The sequence below is a fragment of the Myotis yumanensis genome, unplaced genomic scaffold (assembly GCF_028538775.1).
Source record: "Myotis yumanensis isolate MYYU_CA2020_CCGP unplaced genomic scaffold, mMyoYum1.0.hap1 SCAF_16, whole genome shotgun sequence".
Classification (NCBI taxonomy): Eukaryota; Metazoa; Chordata; class Mammalia; order Chiroptera; family Vespertilionidae; genus Myotis; species Myotis yumanensis.
The window spans coordinates 1,347,993-1,369,164 of record NW_027223767.1 but is presented as its reverse complement, the minus strand read 5'-3'; the positions used below and the strand labels follow the sequence as shown (position 1 = coordinate 1,369,164).

The 21,172-nt window shown below is 55.4% G+C and overlaps 2 protein-coding genes across 3 annotated transcripts; one reads left to right on the top strand and one right to left on the bottom strand.

Moving 5' to 3' along the window:
• The first annotated feature begins 4,348 nt into the window (after nucleotides 1–4,348).
• RASD1 (ras related dexamethasone induced 1) lies at nucleotides 4,349–6,126 on the top strand. 2 transcript variants are annotated; one of them, XM_070393483.1, is made up of 2 exons: nucleotides 4,349–4,745; nucleotides 5,060–6,126. In XM_070393483.1, exons 1-2 carry the CDS (start codon nucleotides 4,460–4,462, stop codon nucleotides 5,773–5,775), a joined length of 1,002 nt encoding a protein of 333 aa, XP_070249584.1. In that variant the 5' UTR covers nucleotides 4,349–4,459; the 3' UTR covers nucleotides 5,776–6,126. The 2 variants fall into 2 exon arrangements, with proteins under 2 accessions (XP_070249584.1, XP_070249583.1); XM_070393482.1 differs by having other exon boundaries at nucleotides 4,986–5,609.
• Nucleotides 6,127–7,373: 1,247 nt separating this feature from the next.
• MED9 (mediator complex subunit 9) lies at nucleotides 7,374–19,964 on the bottom strand. The gene is made up of 2 exons (XM_070393485.1): nucleotides 19,731–19,964; nucleotides 7,374–9,158 (listed from the first exon to the last, which is right to left on the bottom strand). Exons 1-2 carry the CDS (start codon nucleotides 19,928–19,930, stop codon nucleotides 8,942–8,944), a joined length of 417 nt encoding a protein of 138 aa, XP_070249586.1. The 5' UTR covers nucleotides 19,931–19,964; the 3' UTR covers nucleotides 7,374–8,941.
• Nucleotides 19,965–21,172: the final 1,208 nt, after the last annotated feature.

Here is a 21,172-nt window from a genome sequence, read left to right as displayed (position 1 = left end):
GTGGAAGTGGGAGCCATGTCAGCCGTGATGGTCAGGGGCCAGGCCTCGGGCACATGTGAGAGGAGATGCGAACTGGAGGAGGAATGCTGCAAGCAGTGGGTGTGGCAGGTGCCAGGACCCTGAGATGAGGAAGGACCAGCTAGTGAGGGCCTCAGCCTCAGGCACCTGGCCCCTAGGGGCTGGCGCGGCCATGATGCTTATTTTCTCTGTACCCCAGGCTGCCAGGTCCAGCCGGACCAGCTGGCCCTAGAAACAGATGACCTTCGTGGGGTGATGTGAAGGTATCAGGAAAGTTCAAATGTGCGGGTGGAAATGCGCATGCGCCTGGAGGTGGCAGGTGGCAGGTGGCAGGCCAGGGGAAGGCACTGGCCCACTTCTGTCTGGGCTAACTTCCCCGAACGCACAGGCAATGCTGGAGGGGCCGGGGCGGGGGGGGGGGGGGGGTGGGCACAGGCACATGGCGTGCCTCTGCTCTGGCCTGCCCTGCACGGGCTCTCGTGAAGCCCACACAGGCTGAGGTCACCCCGTTTAGCAGCCGAGGATACGGGGCTCAGAGAGGCTGGGTGACTTGTCCCTGGGGACACATGAGTGTTAGCATGTGAACCGGCTGGAACCCAGGTCTGTCCCACCCTGAGCCCACGCCTCCCTCTCCCTCTGAGGTGAGGAGCTGGAGAGAAATGGGAGCTCCCAGTGGTATCAGGGAGGACTTCCAGCAGCTCCGCACTGCCCCCTCCTCCTCGGCAGGAGTTGGCACCTCCAGTTACTGCCAACACTTCTAGTCCCTCACGGACCTCATGCAGCCACCAGGAGTGGGCCGCGTACTCGCCTGGGGCCTGTTGAGGGAGCCTGGTGCAGCCCTGAAGATCGGCAGCCCCTCCAAGGGCCAGGCTCGGTCTTGCCCGCCCCGCCCCCCCACACCCCATGGGAGCCCAGGTGCGAAAGGACACCAGCCACACGGCTGGCATCAGCGGTGCTCAGCGGTGCTCGGGCCTGTCGCCCTCGGCCCTCTCCGGGCTCCTCTCTGGTGTCTCAGGGCCTGAGAGGCCACAGAGGCATCTAGTCGGACCCCCAGTGCTCCCATCCCCGCCTGTTGGCAGCCCCTCCGAACAGGGAGCTGACTCCCCACCAGCCGCTCTGCACACACAGCCTTTGAGGAGGACCTGGCCCTGGCGGCCTGAGCCCTTTGCCAGCGCAGGAGCAGCTCCAGGCAGCCTGACCCTCGGGCCCAGGCTGGGGCCCGGCTGGCTCTGCTGGAAGGGCCCGCGGACAGGAACGAGCGGGGGCTGAGGAGGAGACTGCCGGACTGCTGGACGGAGGGAGCCCGTAGGACGGGAAACCAGACTGTTTTGTCAACAAAGGTCACGGAGACCAATCCAGTGCTTGAAGGGAGAAACTTGCTCGAGAGAAACAGCCCACAAGAAACCGTGAACCACAGGAACCTCGTCCTCCTGCTGTTGGGTCTAATTTCATGCAAGTGATCCAAACGCACAGTTTGATGGTCCGAATTGCAGTTATGACTGGTTGTCAATGGAGCTGGTATGATTGGTCACTGAAGAAGCAAACAAGGAGAAAGCTGCACAGCTTCCATCCAGGGACGGTGTCACCCAGGCCACTGGCAAGGACGGGCGGGCAGGAGCCCGAGGTGCGGTCCGTGGAGGCCTCTGCGAGCCCGGCTGCCAGCCGCCGGCCACAGTCCAGGTCCTCTCGGGCAGTTGGGTCCTTCTCCTCTGCTTCAGGCAGCAGCCGTGGCCCGGGAGCCAGGCAGCTCAGAGCCCTCTGTGAGGCTAAGAACGGGCTTGGGCTCGGGCTCGCACTGATGGTGCACGGACACGTGTGCTCGCCGGAGGTTTCCACACGCTGCCCCCCGACCAGGGCCCTGCCTGACAGGCTCCTCACACACAGCTTTCAAGAACCTTCTACAACCTCTAGGCCACCCACAGGCTGTGGCAGACATGGCCTGCCTTGGAGACCAGCTGTGCCCCCCCCCCCCCAACATTTGGTCAAATATTTTTATTTATCTTTTTAATATGTTTTTATTGATTTCAGAGAGGAAGGGAGAGGGAGAGAGAGACAGAAACATCAATGATGAAAGAGAATCACCAATCATCTGCCTCTTGCACACCCCCTGCTGGGGATCAAGCCTGCATCCCGGGCATGTGCCCTTGGCTGGAATAGAACCTGGGACCCTTCAGTCCACAGGTCAGCACTCTATCCACTGAGCCAAACCAGCTAGATCTGCTCAAATATTTTTAAAAGCTCCCATTCCACTCTTAGCAGGAAAGTTGCTAGATTGCAAGTAAATTACATTTACAGGCAGGTTCAGCCTCAAACGCTGTCGGTTGCCACACACAGAAAACAAAACTGCCTGTAACCATTATGCACCTGACAACGTAACCCAGTGCTCTGCGGCAGGACGCGGGGTGGCAGGGCCCTGTGGGCGGGCGGCGGGCGGCGGGGCTGGCCGTGGGGCTCAATGTGGAAGATACTCCACACTCTGGACTCGTCCCGCCCAGCGCAGTGCTTCCCTTCGCAGCTGTGAGGTGGGCAACCTCGAGGGAGTTCGCCTCACTCCCAAGGGCGGGGGCAGGAGGGCTCTCCCTGCCGATTCCCTTCACTGCATTCCTTTCTGAAGCTTTAGATATTTTAGAAACATTAACAGGTATTACTTTTTAAATAAAGAGAGACAGGTAGGAATGAAGCAGCCCAAGCTAACAAGTGTCCCCTCTGCTTGCTCCCTGCAGGCACGAGGGCCCCAGCCAGACATGCAGGTGGTCAGGCTCATGGGCTTTGGGGCATTAACGGGCTTAATGAACTCAGCAGCCTTGGGAGAACAAGCCTTACAGCCTGGCCTCTGTGGGGCAGGGTGACATGCCCAGAAAGGACCAGGAGTCCTCATCTGAGAAGCCCAGCTGGGTCCCAGCCCACTGCATCTCTGAGGGAGAGCTGGGCTCAAGCTCTGGACCCGCCACCCTGGGCCTCAGCTCATGGAAGTGGCCCTCCCAGGACTGGCACCCCGTGGAGGGTGGGATTTCGCCGGGACCCTTGTCAAAGGTCTGGAAGAGATGACATTGAGTGCCCCTTCCCAGGCAGCTGAGGTTCGCCAGGCCTGCAAACAGCTGAGGGGTGTGGGTGGCACCTCCAGGACTGCCCGTGGCACCCTGAGCCACGTGGATGGGGTGGCACCAGCTAATGGCTCCCTCCTTGGATTCTTCCAAATCCGACGAGGTCAAAGCAAAGCTGCACAGCCTCCCCTGGAGCCAGAGCAGCGCTGGCTTAGCTGTGCCGTGCGCTCTCAGCTGAGCACTGCAGACAGCCTGCACCAGGCCTGTAAGCAGCATCAGCCACTCCTGGCTACTCATCAACCTGCTTCCCCTCACTGCTCCTCACCACCCCCACCCGCCCAGCCCTGCAGCCTCCTGGGCCACTTAGCACTGTTGTAATGGCCAGTCCTGCCTTCTAAGCTTCTTGTACTTGCTCATCCACAATCACAACAGGAACCACCATCTTCCAGATGAGGAACCCCAGGCCCAGAGAAGGCCAGAGGCTGTGCTGTGAGCAAGGACCTTCCTTGGCTCACTCTGTGGCGGGGAGGCCCCGCTCCCAACCATAAACTGGAAATGTTCGCCCAGGGGACTGAGAGGCACAGGATGCTGCAGAGGAGGGAGAGGGTGTTGACCAAGGAAGGGCACGTTTCTGGTCCTTTTTGGCTTTCAGACAGGAGGATGGGGACAACCCCAGCTGAAAACGCCAGGCCCCAGAGATCTCTCCTCCGAAGAAAGAAGCGGCCGAGGTCTGCAGCAGGCGCGGGGCGGCCGGACATCCCCAGGGCAGTGACCAATTCTCCCCAGACCCCAATCTCGCAGCTCCGTCCCCACTCCAGCCGTGCGGTGCCCTCTGCTGCCCTCTGGTGGCCAAGCACCAGCCCGGGGCCGGGAAGGGCCCGCGCTGCGGCTGCTTCCAGGTCTGACAGGTGAGGTGCCCGGAGCAGGGCAGGGCGTCTGGTTAGTACCCGCCATGGCGCGGCTGCGATTCCGGAAGCGCTATTGTTCTCTGGGAAAACTGAGGCCCAAAGAACGTGTGTGCGTGTGTGTGTGGATGGGTCCCTTCCCCAAGTCACAGGGGGTTAGGGCACAGCCGGCCGCAAACCCGACCAAAGCGCGTCCCTAGCCGAGCAGGGTTCTGGGCTCCGCTTCTCACCGCCCCCAGCGCGGGAGGAGCGGGCTGCGGCGGGGGAGGTCACGGGAGGGCGGGCGGGGGGGGGGGGGGGGGGCGCGGGGCGTGACGCACGGAGGCGGGGCGGGGCGGCCGCCAGGCTGCATATAAAGGCGGGTCGGGGAGCGGAGCCAGAGCGACTCTGCCCAAGAGGCTAAGGCTGCGAGTCCAGCCCGGAGCCCAAGCAGAACCCCAGCCACTCGGCGCTACTCTCGGCCCCTGGCCCGCCCCGCAGCCCCTCCGCCCAATGAAACTGACCGCGATGATCAAGAAGATGTGCCCGAGCAACTCGGAGCTGAGCATACCGGCCAGGAATTGCTCCCGCCTGGTCATCCTCGGCTCGTCCAAGGTGGGCAAGACGGCCATCGTGTCGCGCTTCCTCACGGGCCGCTTCGAGGACGCCTACACGCCCACCGTGGAGGACTTCCACCGCAAGTTCTACGCCATCCGCGGCGAGCTCTACCAGCTCGACATCCTCGACACCTCGGGCCACCACCCGTTCCCCGCCACGCGGCGCCTCTCCATCCTCACCGGTGAGCGGGGGCCCGGGCCGGGCAGCGGGAGGGGGGGGGGGGGTGTTGATGCAGCTGTGCCCCCGGGAGGGGGGTTGGAGACCCCTCGTCCGAGAGCACTGGCGAGGGTGCGGGTGCCCAGTTTGCGCGTGGAGAGGTCTGAGCGCCCGGCGCCCGGCTCCTGGGCGACCCCAAAGCCAAGCCCACTTTAAGGGCCCCCTTGGCAGCCCCCTCACCTCCTCTCCTGCTCTGCCCCCGCAGGAGACGTTTTCATTCTGGTGTTCAGCCTGGACAACCGCGAATCCTTCGAGGAGGCGCAGAGGCTCAAGCAGCAGATCCTGGACACCAAGTCCTGCCTCAGGAACAAACCCAAGGGGCGGGCGGACGTGCCCCTGGTGCTGTGCGGCAACAAGGGCGACCGCGACCTCCACCGCGAGGTGGAGCCGGCCGAGGTCCGGCAGCTGCTGGGCGACGGCCCCCCGCGCTGCGCCTACTTCGAGGTCTCGGCCAAAAAGAACAGCAGCCTGGACCCCATGTTCCGGGCGCTCTTCGCCATGGCCGGGCTGCCCGGGGAGATGAGCCCGGGCCTGCACCGCCGGCTGTCCGCACAGCACTGCGAGGCGCTGCACCAGGCGCTGCGGGGCGGGAAGCCGCTGCGCGCCGGCGGCCCGGGGGGCGCCCTGGGCATCGTGGCGCCCTTCGCGCGCCGGCCCAGCGTGCACAGCGACCTCCTGTGCGTGCGCGAGAAGGTGGGCGGCCAGGCCAAGGACAGGGAGCGCTGCGTGATCAGCTAGGGCTCCCGCTCCCCCAGGCCGACAGCAGGACCGAAGGAAGACCCTGTCGTTTAAAAGTCAAATCCAGGTCCGGGCCGGCCCTGAGCTTCAAGTGTCCTGGCGTCTTCCCTCCCCCGAGCCCGGCCCGCCAACTGGGAGGTGAAAACGGAGGAGGGCTGGTCATCTGCTTTGGAAGGAAAGCGAACTGGGTCACAGGTGCGCCCCCCCCCCCCCCATCTGAGCGCCCACTGGCACCACCACCAACCCCTGCGCCCTGACTTGGTGGGCACAGGTCCAACAGAGGGTGAACTTGCCCGGATCTCATAGAGACCCAATAGCTGGGAAGGTGTGTGTGGAAGTGAATCAGCCACCGCTGGGCTCCCAGAAGCCGTCCTGCCCGCCGCAGGTAAAGGGAGACCAGGGCATTCACTTGTCTGCGATTGGGCTGCCGTGGAACTAAGGGGTCAGATCAGCCAAATGCCTTGTTTACGTGTGTGTGAAACTGCACAAGGAAAAAACTTCGTGAACATGAACAAAACCTTATCCAGTGTTTATACTGTGTGAGACCGTGTTATTGTTACTGTTTATTTTACTGTAAAATAATTTAAAATGAAAACCATGCTTTCTTTGCTTTTATAAATGGGCCGAGGGGCAGGGTGAGAGGGAGGAGTGGGTTTCTACATTGTGGCTTAGGCTCCCCTTCCCAGACCCGGAAAACGCACCCGCGCTCTGAGCACAGCTTCAGCTCTCCTGGGGGAAGAGGCTCTAGGAAAGTTCCGGATGGCTGGGCGGAAGCCCTTCTATTTGGGGAATGGGTCCTTTGAAATCGAGGCCAACAAGAAAGGATTTCAGAGTCCTCTCTTGAGATGCATCTTTCTAGCCATTTACCTGCTTAGCTTCCCTGCGACCCAGCCACAAAGGCTCCTGGGGCTGTGCCCAACTGTCTGTCCAATACTCAGTGCAGGCCCCGGGTGACAGGTCTGGAGGTGTCACTGGGCCCTGCGTTCACAAGTAAGGAGGTAGAGCTGGCCCGTGGCTCCTCTCCGGACTCCCAGGCGGCTGTCTGCAGACAGTTGAGCCTCCGGGCCCCTCCAACTCCAGGAAGCACTTTCTGCCCGGGGTAGGGGTCCGGCGCGCTTCTCTGCTGGCTCCTTTCTTCAGGAGCGGAGGCAGCCACTCTCAGCTCAGGACCCCTCTGAATTGTGCGAGCCTGGGGCAGCGACACCTGCCAAGCCCCGAATTCTGTGCCAGGAAAATACAGAGAACGCCCTTTGCGTGGAGTTGCTGTGAGAATTAAGTGTGATGTTTAAGCCGCTGTGGCTGTTGGTTGGATGTCGTCCCATCCTGTGCACCAAAAGGTCGCTGCTGCAATCTGCGGTCAGGGCACATGTCCAGGTTGCGGGGCTTGATCCCCGGTGCGGGGGAGGGCCTGCGGGAGGTGGCCCATCCATGTGACAGCTGAGAGCGGAACATCGATGTTTCTCCCTCTCTCTCAAATTAATTTTTAAAAATCTTTAAAGAAATAAAAAGTGCCTGCCACCCAATAATCCAAATAATCGGCTTCCAGGGGGTGTTCAGCCAGTAAGGGGCATTCGATACTGTCCCGGGGGAGGGACTACCACCTCGCTCTGGTGAGGGCTGCTCCCTGCCAGGACTGAACCCCTTATGGAATGAGGGATGGCCTTGGGGCCCATCATGGGCGGGCAGGATGACCCTCCAGGCCAGCAGGAGCTGCTGCTTCCACACTAACATGTGTGTGCTGGGGGGAGGGGTGCGGAGTGGAGGTTGCCCCTTTGTCATCTCTAAGCAAAGGGAACATATCCAGTGCCCAGGAGACATCCTGTTAAGACTTCTCAGTACAAAAACCAAGATGTCCTGAGAGCAGAGCAAAGTGCTTTTAATGACGCTCCTGAAAACCACGGCGCCCAGGACGCTGACCTCCCAGCCTGGCAGGAAGCCCGGGCCCCGCATCCCATGTGCTTCATGCTTCATGGTATTTGGTCAGAGCCTTAAAACTGGCCCCACATTACTCTGAAAGTTCAAGAAAATAACTGATTCAGTTAAAGAACAGTCCCAACGTAGAAGTCTAACAGGTACTACCCACCTCAATGCAGAGCCGGCTCCTCTGTCCAAAGCCACAGAAACCGGATCCCCACCACAGACCCAGCTCCCGCCCCGCCCTCTTCTGGCAGGTGGCTGCAGGGCCACTGAAGGAGGCTCTGCTAAAAATATCTCCACCGTCAGCACCTGCCGGCCAGGTCAGCAGCAGGCAGCTGGTAAGCCCCAGAACTGGTCAGCATAGGTTATGCACTCATTTCTAGATTCAAATAATATTTGGTTACTAGTCTCACCTTATCCTTTAAGAGGCCAGGGACGCGCATGAAAATAAAACGGCCCACCTGCAGGAAATTAGGGTGTTTGTAAACATTTCATGAACCAGAACTTGGCTGCTGAGCTTTGGGTTTAGCGCGCCCCACCCTTCAGAACTGTACCTGGCCCAGGGACGGTCACAGCTGTCACCGAGCTGCCCTTCTGAACAAAAAGTCCATCATGACCTGCCTGCAGAGCAGTAATGTTTGTGCTGGCTCTTTAGCGAGGCCAGAGAGAGAGAAATAAACTTTTAAACCAAGACCACGGAATCTGAGACGCTGGAAGAGGCCGGCTGTTTGCCGGAAGCCCGCCTGTGCCTGCGTAGAAGCGACACTCCCCCCGGCCCCAGGAGGTCTGAAGCGGTTTGGCCACTCTTGGGCATTAAATGGCTAAACGAGAGGCCTGCAGATGACAGGAGACAAAGGGAGCAAGAGCTGAAAGTGAGAAGAGCATGCAGGTGGCAGAGAACCTGACAAGGGGCCACCGGCAGGCAGCGGGCCGACCCCCCACAGACAGTTACACTCACTGGCTCAAACATAAAAGGAAACAGTTTCAGGAGAAAACGTCTTTCAAAACTGCTTTCTCCCAGCCTTCCTTCACCATGTTAAGCCCACGCCGCACGAGCCCAGGCCTCATCTGTCCAGTGAACTTCGTGCAAAGGCTACACAGCACTGTTAACAGAACGATGTGGCCCTGGCACACACTGATCATGTCCGGGGGGAAGAGAGAGGGAGGCAGGAAGCAAAGCGGAGATGCCAGTGGAGCCCAAACACGCAGGAGGCGGCCCCTCCCCAGAGGCAGGGCCAGGACCCTCTTCTTCCCACCGGCAGGCACTCCAGCTATTATGCATCGAGACACGCGGACACATGGAAGGAAGCCCCAGCCACGCCGAGCTCCAGGCCGCCCCTCCCACAGTCAACGGCAAGTTCAGCTGAGGAAGCAGCACAATGGCCTCCCCACCACTCGGCTATAAAGTTCAGAGCTGAGGTCCAAAGAACCACACTTCATAAGGAACCAATCCGGGCCACTTGCTCTCCCGTGCTTTCTCGGGCATCCTGAACGCGGCGGCCTCATCTACTCCTTGGGGATCTCAAACATGCAGAGGCTCTTGTACTTCTGCAGAAGCTCGTTCTTGGTCCTGACTTGCTCCCGGAGGCTGTGCAGCTGCTGCTGCTGCTGCTCAGGGCTCAGGTGGATGCCGGGCATGGTGCTGATGACCTTGCGCGTCTCCTGGAATTTGGTCTTGAGGGTGTTGAGGTCATGGTGGATGTCCGGGCTGTCCTTGTCCATGCTGCAGGGTCAGAGGGTAGGCATTAACACCCGCAGCTAAGGCTGAGACACCCGGCTCCCTCCTCTGCACCCCACAGGCCTTGTAGACGCCTGGTTTCTGCCTGTCCCCCTCCTGGGCTGTGCACCAGAGGGCAGGGTCTGGCTCTCATGCAGCCTTAAGGCGGGCCTGTGACCGCTGCTCAGGAAAAGCCCCAGCGCCGAGCAGCGCCTGTGCAGCCCCTCCCGTGGCACGTGCGCAAAATTAGATGCTTAATGTCTATTAGCGAAGAGGGCAGGACTGTCCACCTCGTTCCCAGCTGCATCCCGTGCCACGGCCAGTCCCTGAGCACTTGGGCACTCAAGTAACATCTGTTGAAAGAACGAATGCTTGGCAAATAAGTTCATAAGTGTCTGCTGAACAAATGAACAAACCATTACCAATATCAGGTGACACACTGCAAGAAAAATTTGCTGAAATGTTACACTTTTTCTCATTTCAGCCATTTCCAGGCCAATCGGGAGACTGTCAGCCACTTTTAGCGGACGGTTGGATACTTGAATCTATTAACACAAAGACTAATTCCCACAGAGTTATTCATAGTATTTAAATTAGTTAGAAACTATTGGAAATGTTTCCGAAGGTACAGCTCTCTACCACAGTTATACAAACTCCGTGCCTTTAGGTCCAGCTCATCTTAAAGGCAGGAGCCTCCACTTCCTCTCACAGCTCTTAGCAGCTGCCCAGGAATCCAGGCCCCGCCCCCCCAAGCTGTCCCTCCCCCCTCCGTCTCCACTAACTTCAAAACAAACAAGAACAAAAACCTTTACCTAAGATCAAAGAAACAGCCTAACAGTTGCTCCTATAACAGTTGCTCCTATACACCATATATATATACCATATATACACCATATATATGTGTGTATGTGTGTGTATTTATTTACTTATTTATTTATTGCCCTAGCTGGTTTGGCTCAGTGGATAGAGCGTCGTCGGCATGCTGACTGAAGGGTCCCGGTTTCTATTCTGGTCAAGGGTACATGCCCGGGTTGTGGGCTCGATCCCCAGTAGGGAGCGTGCAGGAGGCAGCCAATTAATGATTCTCTCTCATCATGGATGTTTCTATCTCTCTCTTCCTCTCTGTGCCCTGACTGGGAATTGAACCATGACCTCCTGGTTCATAGGTCAGTGCTCAACCACTGAGCCATGCTAGCCAGGCTTTATTATTATTTTCTTAATGTGTTTATTTTTTATTGATTTGAGAGAGAGAGAAAGGGAGAGGGAGGGGGGGGAGAGAGAGAGAGAGAGAGAGAGAGAGAGAGAGAGAGAAACATCAATCAGCTGCCTCCATACACATCCTGACCAAGGATCAAACCCACAACCTGGGTCTGTGCTCTGACAAGAACTGAACCAGTGACCTTTTGGTGCACTGGATAAGCTTTTGAAAACAAGCAGTTGAAACTAAAAACTAAAATCCAATTCAGTAGGTGGTTCTAAACATCATCCTCCATTGAGGCATAAGGGGAAAACTGTCAATGATTTTTTAAAAAATATTTTTATTGATTTCAGAGCAGAAGGGAGAGGAAGAGGGGTAGAAACATCAATGATGAGAGAGTCATTGATTGGCTGCCTCCTACACATCCCCTACTGGGCATTGAGCCTGCAACCCAGGCATGTGCCCTGATTAGGAGTCAAACCGAGACCTCCTGGTTCACAGGTCGATGCTCAACCACTGAGCCACATCTTAAAAAAAAAAAAAAAAAGTTTGTGGTGTTTTTTTCTTTTAAAAAAAGCTGAGCCAATGATCTGTTTTAAAAATAAAAATAAATGTTCAAGCCTAGTGGGAAATTTCAACCCAGATGGTGCTAATTCATATTTACTACTCGTTTCTCTGCTTATGCAGACACAATATCCACCTTCCCCGGTGATCCATCAGGCACAGCTCATACCTGGCGAACGTATCAGTAGCTCTAACTCAGAGACAAGATGTGGAGAATCAATCATTTATCCTAAGAAATGAAGGGCCACCCCTTTCTTGTCAGCTGAGGCCCTCGATGTAGCTGTGCTCAGTTAGTGGTGTGCCTCCCTCCTCTCGGTTTCTGGGAGGGGAACCCTTAAGGCTGTAAGTCATCTGGAAAGAACCACTGAGCAGGTCTGATTTTCATCCTGACAGGTCTCAGCTCAGATCCACAATCTGGACAGAAAGCATCTGGACTTCTGAACTCATGATACTTGAATGGCATATGTGTTAACACACTGTTATGGATTTAAGTTCCAAGTGAGTTTTGAAATTATAGTTTTAAGAAAACTGATTAACCTCTCATGAATCTGAAAGGACATAGTAAAAACAAACAAAAATACATAAAATAAAAATTTGGAAGGAAGTTATGACAATCCAGTTCTGGAAGCAAACATTACCTGGCCCCAAAGAATTTTTAATTCTGAAAATAAAAAGTAGACCATGTTTAAGATGCTCATTTCTGAAAAAAACCCCAAATCCCCAGGGTTGCCCATTCTTTACCGGGTGAACTTTCAGTAAAGGAGACACCCTTTACATCAGCGGTCGCCAACCTTTCGGACCTCACAGACCACCAGGGGTCTGGGGACCACCGGTTGCAACCACTGCTTTAGACAGCAAAGGAGGAGCCACATGAAAAGCCACCTGGACGCACAGAGGAAAGACCACGTGAGGACAGGGAGAGGACCAGCACCTGCAAGCCAAGCAGAGGGCTCAGAAGAAGCAACCTGCCTACCCACACCTCGACTTCAGGTTTCTGGCCTCCACAACCGTGAGAAATTTCTGCTGTTTAAGTCAACAACAAAAGCCCACCTGGGGGAGCTGAGCAGAGGACCACCCAGACCACAGCGAGGCCCTCTGCAAGCTCCTGGGCCTGCCCTAGTTGTGGAGTAAACAGCATGGAACTCCTGGGGTGAGAAAAACACTCTATTCAGGAACTGGCTCAAACCAGGAGGGAACCTGCTAGGCCAGGGTGACTGTGAAAGACTCAAGCCGAAAGAACAGCAGCAGGCCCAAACACTGCGTGAACAGAAGCAGAAAGCTCCACACGGCCTGCCTTTGTGTACAGCGTGAGTCATCATCTAACTTTAGAAAGAAGGAGACTGGGCCAAGCTGAGAAACACACAAATACAAAGAGCAAGGTTAGGGCACTTGGTCCCACCCACTGTAGTTTTCAGGTGGACAAATGCCCTGGATGGTGTGGCTCAGCTGGTCGGGTGTCGTCCCATGCACCGAGAGGTCACAGTTCAATTCCTAGTCAGGGCACATGCCCGGGTTGCGGGCTTGATCCCCAGTAGGGGGCATGCAGGAGACAGCCGATCGATGTTTCTCCCTCTCTTAAAAAAATTTTTTTTAATGGACAAAAACATTACTTCTCTGCCTTGACAGGCCACTTCCTGACAGTCCTTTGTGCACATCTGGGTGATGCTTAGCACGATTCCAGCAGTGGGCAGACATTGTGTTGTGCCACCAGTGCAGGTGGTGAGTTAGCACGATGGTGAGCACAGACACTAGTAAGTAGGGCACAGCTTTGGTTTCTAGTAAAGGTGCTTTGGGGCTTGAAAATACAAGCTGAGCAAAAGTGTGCCCACTGGCAGCTTACAAGTTCAAGGAACCCAGATCACGGAAGCAACCTCCTCCCAAACCTAGCACTTCTTGTGACCTCTAGGTGGCATCTGACTGCTTCCCATTTCTTTCTCCTCAAAAGCTCATCCCCTTCAGCCTCCTGCCCCAGTGGCCTTGCTGCCCCATCCTGGGACCAGTCCTTCTCACCCTCTCCTCCTCCCACACTAACATCTTTCTAAACCAGTGTTTGCTTTTGTTGTTGTTGTTTATGACAGTAATAGGTGTTTGAAGGGGAAAGTTAAAACGACAGGCACCCAGGCTTAGGAAAGTCCCTGATGCCACGTCCCCGAGATCACCTGTTAACTGTGGCATACGCTGTTTCAGATTGCTTCAAAATATATAGCAACATACAAATACACACTTAATTTTTTATTTGTTTTGACCATACTACACACATGGTCTTATTCTTTTTTTTTAAATATATTTTTTATTGATTCTTTACAGAGAGGAAGGGAGAGGAATAGAGAGTTAGAAACATCGATGAGAGAGAAACATCAATCAGCTGCCTCCCGCACACCCCCTTCTGGGGATGTGCCTGCAACCAAGGTACATGCCCTTGGCCGGAATCGAACCTGGGACCCTTCAGTCGGCAGGCTGACGCTCTATCTACTGAGCCAAACCTGTTAGGGCTTATTCTTTTCTTTTCTTTTTTTTTTACATATATTTTTATTGATTTCAGAGAGGAAGGGAGAAGAGAGAGAAACATCAATGATGAGAAAGAATCATTGATTGGCTGCCTCCTGCACGCCCTCTACCGGGGATAGAGCCTGCAACCCAGGCATGTGCCCTTGACCAGAACCAAACCATGACCTACTGGTTTATAGATCAATGCTCAACCTCTGAGCCACACCAGCAGGGCACACGGTCTTATTCTTGCCTTTTCCCCTGAATAATGCATCCTGGATGTCTTTTCATGTTAACACATATACAATTAGACAGCTAAATGACTTGGCTGTTGATGGGTGTTTGGATGTTTGCAATTTATCACTTGCAATCAGAGTGGCAACCAACATTTTATACCTATATCTCAGTGGTTCTCAACCTTCCTAATGCCGAGACCCTTTAATACAGTTCCTCATGTTGTGGTGACCCCCAACCATAAAATTCTTTTCGTTGCTACTTCATAACTGTCATTTTGCTACTGTTATGAATCGTAATGTAAATATCTGATATGCAGGATGTATTTTCATTATTACAAATTAAACATAATTAAAGCATAGTGATTAATCAATCACAAAAACAATATGTAATGATATATGTGTTTTCCGATGGTCTTAGGCGACCCCTGTGAAAGGGTCGTTCGACCCCCAAAGGGGTTGCGACCCACAGGTTGAGAACCACTGCTATATCTGTATGTACTTGTGCAAGTACTTTGATAAGTTCCCAGAAGTGTGATTTCTGGGTCAAAGGTTACATATATTACAAAGTTGGGCAGATTACCAAAGGCACACTCCTGGAGTCCGGGCTCCTCACACCCTGGAGAGCAGCTATCACTTCCTCGTGGCCAGTTCTATTTCTCTGCTCCAGCTCTGCTAGCTCTTAAGGGGACCTCACTCACGCCCTTGCTTTTATCTACTCACTGACTTACGTGTGAAAAACATACTTTAAGGAAGAGTAAGAGGCTCTGCTGTTAAAAGAAGTTTGGAAGAAACTGCTCTAAACAAAACAGCCAAGAGTGTCCACCTGCTCCCACCCCCTCAGCTACTGAGCTAAACCCCCCTCCCCCCTTCCCTCCACATGCTCCGTGTGCCCGATGTTCACCCAGCGCCAGTTCTGCCAACTCCACCTCCTACCTCCCCCTAACCCCTGCCTCCTCCTCGTACTGTCACTCGTTTCCTACAGACCCAGGTCTTCTCCTCCTCCTGACACCCCTCTGCCACCAACCTGTACAAACTTAAGTCTGCGCTAACGACTTCAGATGGTTACCCCTTCCAGACAATACCTGCCAGACAGGCTCACTTCGACGGGAGCTACCCAGGCCCACCACTAGGAGCCTCCCCTCTTCCCAAGACGCAGGTAAACGGTCTGCCGTGGCATCAGCACGCTGCACGAGCCACTAACTCACGGAGCCTGTGTTCCAGCAGGTGCTGCCAGGCCGGGCTGGAGGGCTGGCGAGGTGGAGAGAAGAGCAGAGGCTTATGCGCAGGCCCAGAAACAGTCCCCCAGGCAGCCTAGGAATGTCCCCTCTCCGGGGCTCATCCTCTCACTGGGACTCGGAAGGAGAGAGAAGGGCAGCGAGGGAGGCTGCAGTAAACGAGCAGAGACAAGCCCTGGGAGCCAGTGGTCATCTGTCGACCTCTTCGCTTGCCAATGTGGAGGCTGCTTCCTGTGCAACCCCGACAGGCCTCCCCGTCAGATCACAGCAGACACCTGTGTGGGAAGCAGCAGGCCGGTAATACCCACTCCCAGACAGAAGCCTCCCCAGGGCTCTGAGGTCCTGCTGACCTGCCTCCACAGCAAATGAACTTGTTTTAAGCAACATGGCTCCACCCTAAGATTAAAGGACGAAGCAGTGTGCTCATGGCTTGGACTATCTCTGCGGCATCAAAGATGATGGTTCCCCTCTACCTACCCAGCAACCTAAAAACATCCATATACATAAAAGGCTAATATGCTAAGTGTCCGACCATACGACCGGTCGCGATGACGCACACTGACCACCAAGGGGCAGACACTCAACGCAGGAGCTGCCGTGACACACACTGGCCATTTACAGAGAAACTGCACCAAGACCTGATGCCCACAAAGCAACACTCGGCTTCTCCCAAGTGGGACACAGGCCTCACCACTACCCCAGAGCAACAACCCACCAACACTGCCAAGACCCCATGGCGCAAAATGCCCAGCCCTGAAACGGTGGCTGTGGGCGCCGGGTAATGATGTCATGTAGCAATGCGTTTTCCTGTGCCTCATCTCATTTGATCCTCGCAGAAGTCCTGGAGTAGGTAGATAGGAGACTTGGGGGAATCCTGTTCTCTTTTCATTAGCCGGAAAATGGAGATTTAGAAAGCTTAGAAACTTGACCCGACTGAAAAGAAGAAATGGTGGACCTTGAAAATGGTGGACCTTCAGGCTTTTTCACTGCACAGAATATAGTCAAACACTGCTGCAGTTAAATATTTTACCCTTTGTTCTCCCTGTGTGATCTACAATAATAATCTGCTTCGTGTTGATATTTACTGCTGTGTTGCTGACAATTACCTGAAAGAGAAGTTGTGCTTCACTGGGCTGGAAAAAGTTTAGCTACCTCAGAAAGCAGGTCTAATTAAGCAAGTTTGTTCTATGTCTGTAAAAGGCTAAGTTGACTCATGCGTGTGCGATACATATAAAGCTCTCGCTGGTGCCAATCTCATGCATGTGTTCCGATCTGTCATTGTCGATTGTGAATTTGGTTGACACTTCTATTATAGAGAAGGGCAAACAGTGATAATAAAATATTTCTTCTAATTAATTTTCTTTCAATGTGCACAAATTTGTGCACTGGGCCACAGCAACCTAAAAACATTCAACAACTAAAAACTCAAATTAAAAAATGTTTAAATACCCGCATTGACAGAATACATTTACTAGGTGACCAAAACCATCACGCAAGGCAGTGACAACTGCAATTCAGAATTCCTAGACAGGGACACTTCATTCCAGACTAGATTAGATTTGGAAAGTTTGAAGGAAACAAAAGTTATAACTTTCCCTGGTCCACAGGCCTCTTTCATTCCTCCTTTATTATATACTAGAGGCCCGGTGCATGGATTCATGCACCAGTGGGGTCCCTCAGCCTGACCTGCGCCCTCTTGCAAACTGGGACCCCTCGGGGGATGTAGTGCGGAGCGGCAGGTGGCCAGGGAGGAGTCCGGGCCAGGCACTGCGCCACTCCTGCTCAACCTGGTCCACTGCACCTGCTGTCACTACCGCCACTCGGTAGCACTGCCGCGGAGGCGGGAGAGGCTCATGCCACTGCAGCTGCGCTCGCCAGGCGTGAGCCCAGCGGCATCTGGCACCTGATGGTCAGCTGAGCGGTGCTCCTGCTGTGGGAGTACACTGACCACGAGGGGGCAGCTCCTGGGTTCAGCGTCTGCCCCCTGGTGGTCAGGGCGCATCATGGTGACTGGTCAACCGGTCGTTCAGTCGTTTGGTTGCTCGGTCATTCGGTTGATTAGGCTTTTATATATAGAGATGTACTTCTGTACTGTGGCTTCTATGCATAACAGAAATAGTCTCAAATACCTGAGACCTATAAAATTTCTTACAGGCATAAAAATGAGATTTTCCTTTTCCTTTTGCTCAATCTTTGAAAATAACACAAATGCGTAGTTTTGGCTGCTCATTTAACTAGGGAAGATGCTAGGAAGGATGGAAGTTATGGCTGTGGGACTGCTAACACCAGGCAGGGTGCACCTCCACCAGGAGCATGAGGAGCCAGAAGCTTACACAGCGGGAAGAGGTGGCCTCTGAGCCAGTCCTTGAAAATATGTGGCATTTCTCTGGGCACACGGAGGGCAGGAAGGCACACCCACAGAGGGTCTGGAGTGCGCACAAGCCGGGAAGACTCCGCCACCCACATCTGGGCTTTGTTGCAGTTCAGGCAGAAGACTTGATGATGGTATGCAGAGCTCTCTGGATGGAAGGCTAAAAGGTTGCAAAAACAATTTGGAAAGAGCCCTAGTTCTTCCTGTTAACTTACACAGGATGAACTGGAAAGAGGAGAGCATAAAGGCAAAGAGACGAATTAAGAGGCAATTATAGATCCAAAACTAAGGTTAGAAGACCTAGACCATGAACAATAAAGATTTAATTATTAAAAAAAAGCTGTTATTAAAAAAAAAAAAGAAGACCTAGACCAAAACTCAGAAGCCATAAAGTAAATTCTTAACAAACCTGCCCTATATAAATTGAGATGCTTCCGAACAACAAACCAACCCCCAAGTCAGAAGAAAAGATTTAAACTACACTTGACAAAGGACATACTTTCCTTAATATACAAAGAGCCCATAAAAGAGAAATGACCTAACAGAAAAATGGGAAGTTTATAGGGAAAAAATGAGAAATGACATATAAAGTTGCATATGAAAAGATGCTTTACCTCATATCATAAAAGACAGATTGATATAATGTATCATTTCTGACCAATCAGATTAGCCAAAATTAAAATGTAGCCCTGGCTGGTTTGGCTCAGTGGATGGAGCGTTGGCCTGCAGACTGAGGTGTCCCAGGTTCGATTCCGGTCAAGAGCACATGCAGGGGTTGCGGGCTTGATCCCCAGTGAAGGCCGTGCAGGAGGCAGCCAATCAATGATTCTCTCTCATCATTGATGTTTCTATCTCTCTCTCCCTCTCCCTCTAAAATCAATAATATATATATATATATATATATATATATATATATATATATTAAAAAATGTAATGGCGTGGCTCAGTGGTTGAGCATGGACCTAAGAACCAGGCCTGCCTCTGAGAATGTATACATTTTGTGCTTCCATATTTTTCTTAAAACCAGCATGTGTAATCTGGCACTGCCTGGGGCGGCAGGGTCTGCACCTGCATCTGTGTTTGCGAGCTCCTGCTGCCAGAGTGCTGCTCGGTGAGCAGAGGCCAAGAAGAACGGAGCCTGGTCACACCCCGGGCAGCCACGTGGAGCCAGGCTCTGACCCGAGAACATGGGGGACGCGTCGGGTCGCCCCCATCAACTGAACCTCATCTAGCTGCCCTCGAAGGGCGTGGGGCCAGCAACAGCCACCACTTCATTGCGAGTAGCCTCGCATGTCAGCAGCAGCTCCCAGAGCACCAAACGCTCCCTGGAGCCTCACTGTAACAGCCATTCGTTTTAGCTTCTTGTTTTGGTTTTCGATGGGTAAGTAAGAGCTATAAGCTGAGGGCTTACATTCTGTCTCATGTGGGCATAAATAACAGTAAAAATGGCTTAGCAACATGGGGCCGGGAGGCTGTTAGGCTGTGCACTTCAGCTTCCTTGCAGGGTCCGTTTGAAAACGGGCGACCCTGACCACGGCCGACAGCCGCAAGCACCTGCTGACCCGGCCAGGCCCAGCGCGACAGGGACCAGCTGTGGGCGGCCTCCGGGCCTGTCTCCTCGTCTCCCACCGTCACCCTCCAACTCTGTGGACGGGGTCTTCCCTCGTAGCTGGCGAGCGGGGGCGCGGGGTGGGGGAATCATGGACCCGCTGCCTCCTGCACGCCCCCTGTTGGGGACGGAGCCCCTATTGGGTATGGTACCCCTGTTGGGTATGGAGCCCCTATTGGGGATGGAGCCCCTGTTGGGGATGGAGCCCCTACTGGGGATGGAGCCCCTACTGGGGACGGAGCCCCTGTTGGGGACGGAGCCCCTGTTGGGTATGGAGCCCCTGTTGGGGATGGAGCCCCTACTGGGGATGGAGCCCCTACTGGGGATGGAGCCCCTGTTGGGGATGGAGCCCCTGTTGGGTATGGAGCCCCTATTGGGGATGGAGCCCCTGTTGGGGATGGAGCCCCTACTGGGGACGGAGCCCCTACTGGGGACGGAGCCCCTGTTGGGGACGGAGCCCCTGTTGGGTATGGAGCCCCTGTTGGGGATGGAGCCCCTGTTGGGGATGGAGCCCCTGTTGGGGACGGAGCCCCTACTGGGGATGGAGCCCCTGTTGGGGATGGAGCCCCTGTTGGGGATGGAGCCCTTGTTGGGGATGGAGCTCCCTATTGGGGACGCGCACCGGGGAGGGGGCCACGCCTGCAGGAGGCGCAGGAAAAGGAGGGCGAGGGGGGCGACCCCTCCCGCACTCGCGCCGGGTCTCCGGGGCGCCAGCCTGAGCGTGGCCCTGGCAGCCGCTTCCTTCCGGACCTGCCGCCGGGCCCACCGCGCGGGCAGCTCCGGGCTCGGAGCACCTGCTGAGCTCAAGGAAGGGCGCCTCCCCCGGGGTCCGTGCCCCGTTTATCAGCGGCGGCGCCGGGCCGGCCTCCGGGCCTCACCATTTGATGATGTTGTGGACCAAAGGCAGGAACGAGTAGCTGTCCTCCTTCGCGGCCGCCGGGGACGGGGGCCTCGGCGCCGGCTGCTGGGGCGCAGCGACGGGCGGCGGCGGCGGCTTCGGCTCGGCCAGCGGCGGCTCGGCCGGCGGGGGTATCGCATCTTCGGCCGGTCGCCCGGCCGCCAACCCGGCGGAGGCCATGGCGCTCGGAGCCCGCCAGCAGCCGCCCAGTCAGGGAACGGGACGGCGCGGCCGCCCACACGTCACTTCCGCTCGGCCCGGGAGGGGGCGGGGCCTGGAGGCTGTGCGCGTGCGCACTAGGGCGCGGGGCGGGGCAAAGCCGCGGCCGTTACTAGGCAACGAGCGGTTGGCGGGTGAAGATTCCGGAGACAACTAACTCATGGAACCGTCAGAAGTCGGAGATTTATTTCAGAAAAACATCTTATTCCTCCTCAGTGGACGAAGAGGGTCCACAAGCAGCGAGTAGAGGGAGCCCTAGATGGACGGTCAGCACGGCCCGGCCTGGCCTGCGGGGGGAGGTTCGGGGGCGGGGGGCGGGGGGCTCCCGCAGGGCCGGCTGCACTGCGAGCGGAGGGGACACCCCTCACCTGGGCTCGAGGCCGAGCCTACAACCCTGAGAATTCTTATGGAAGACCAGCCCGCACCCCCAGAGGCCTCCAGGCGGAGAGGACGAAGCTGACCCTGCGCAGCCCCAGGACCGGGCGCAGAGGCCGCCACGCCCGCCCCCTGGATGGGGAAGAACTGAGAATTCGACACTTCATACGCTTCTTCTGGATGCTGTGCGAGACGTGGGGGCGGTGGGAAGGCGTCCCACAGGAGGGGTTAGTGTCAGGAATAAGCACGAGATCCTAGGAGCCAATCCTCCGTCCCTGTGGGCCATTTCCTCTCCTCTGAAATCTTTAGTTCAGGGTCATAGCAGAGCCTGCACTGCCTTCTAACTTCTGCAGATGCATGATTAACCTCCAGAGGTTTGGTTTAAGGACATCATAGGGCCCTAGGCCAAGGTGGGGGACTTCTGGTGGGTTTGGGGTTCTGTTCCTCAAAATAAATATAATTTCTAGGCAGTGGGTCAGCCATCCTAAGCCTGGCCCCTGGGGGGAGAAGATAGGAGCCAGGCAGCTCGCCCTTCCTCAGGCGGCCATCCTGGGCCCTAAAGAGAGGCCAGGAGTCCACATTCAGGCAGCACCGCGGGCAGGGACACTCCAGAGCCTGCGGCCGACCCCAAGGCAAGCATTAATGCTAACATTTTCAGGCGCATCAGGAGCAGTTGATGGAGGCAGATCCTGGGACTTGAGTTTGCAGAAGGAGCTAGAGATGCTGGAGGCTGTGCTGTAGGCTCACCAGTAATGCCCTCAGCTCAGCTGTCAGCCGCCTCTGCTCAGGCACCAGTGGGGGAGCTCTCGGAGCCGAGGCTGAGGCCTC

Excerpts from the sequence above, each read along its gene's own strand:
- MED9 (XM_070393485.1), bottom strand. The coding sequence starts at position 19,930 with ATGGCCTCCGCCGGGTTGGCGGCCGGGCGACCGGCCGAAGATGCGATA. Across the intron at positions 9,159-19,730 it reads GTCCACAACATCATCAAATG|CATGGACAAGGACAGCCCGG; the intron begins GTGAGGCCCGGA and ends CTGACCCTGCAG.
- RASD1 (XM_070393483.1), top strand. The coding sequence starts at position 4,460 with ATGAAACTGACCGCGATGATCAAGAAGATGTGCCCGAGCAACTCGGAG. Across the intron at positions 4,746-5,059 it reads GCGCCTCTCCATCCTCACCG|ATCCTGGACACCAAGTCCTG; the intron begins GTGAGCGGGGGC and ends CTCAAGCAGCAG.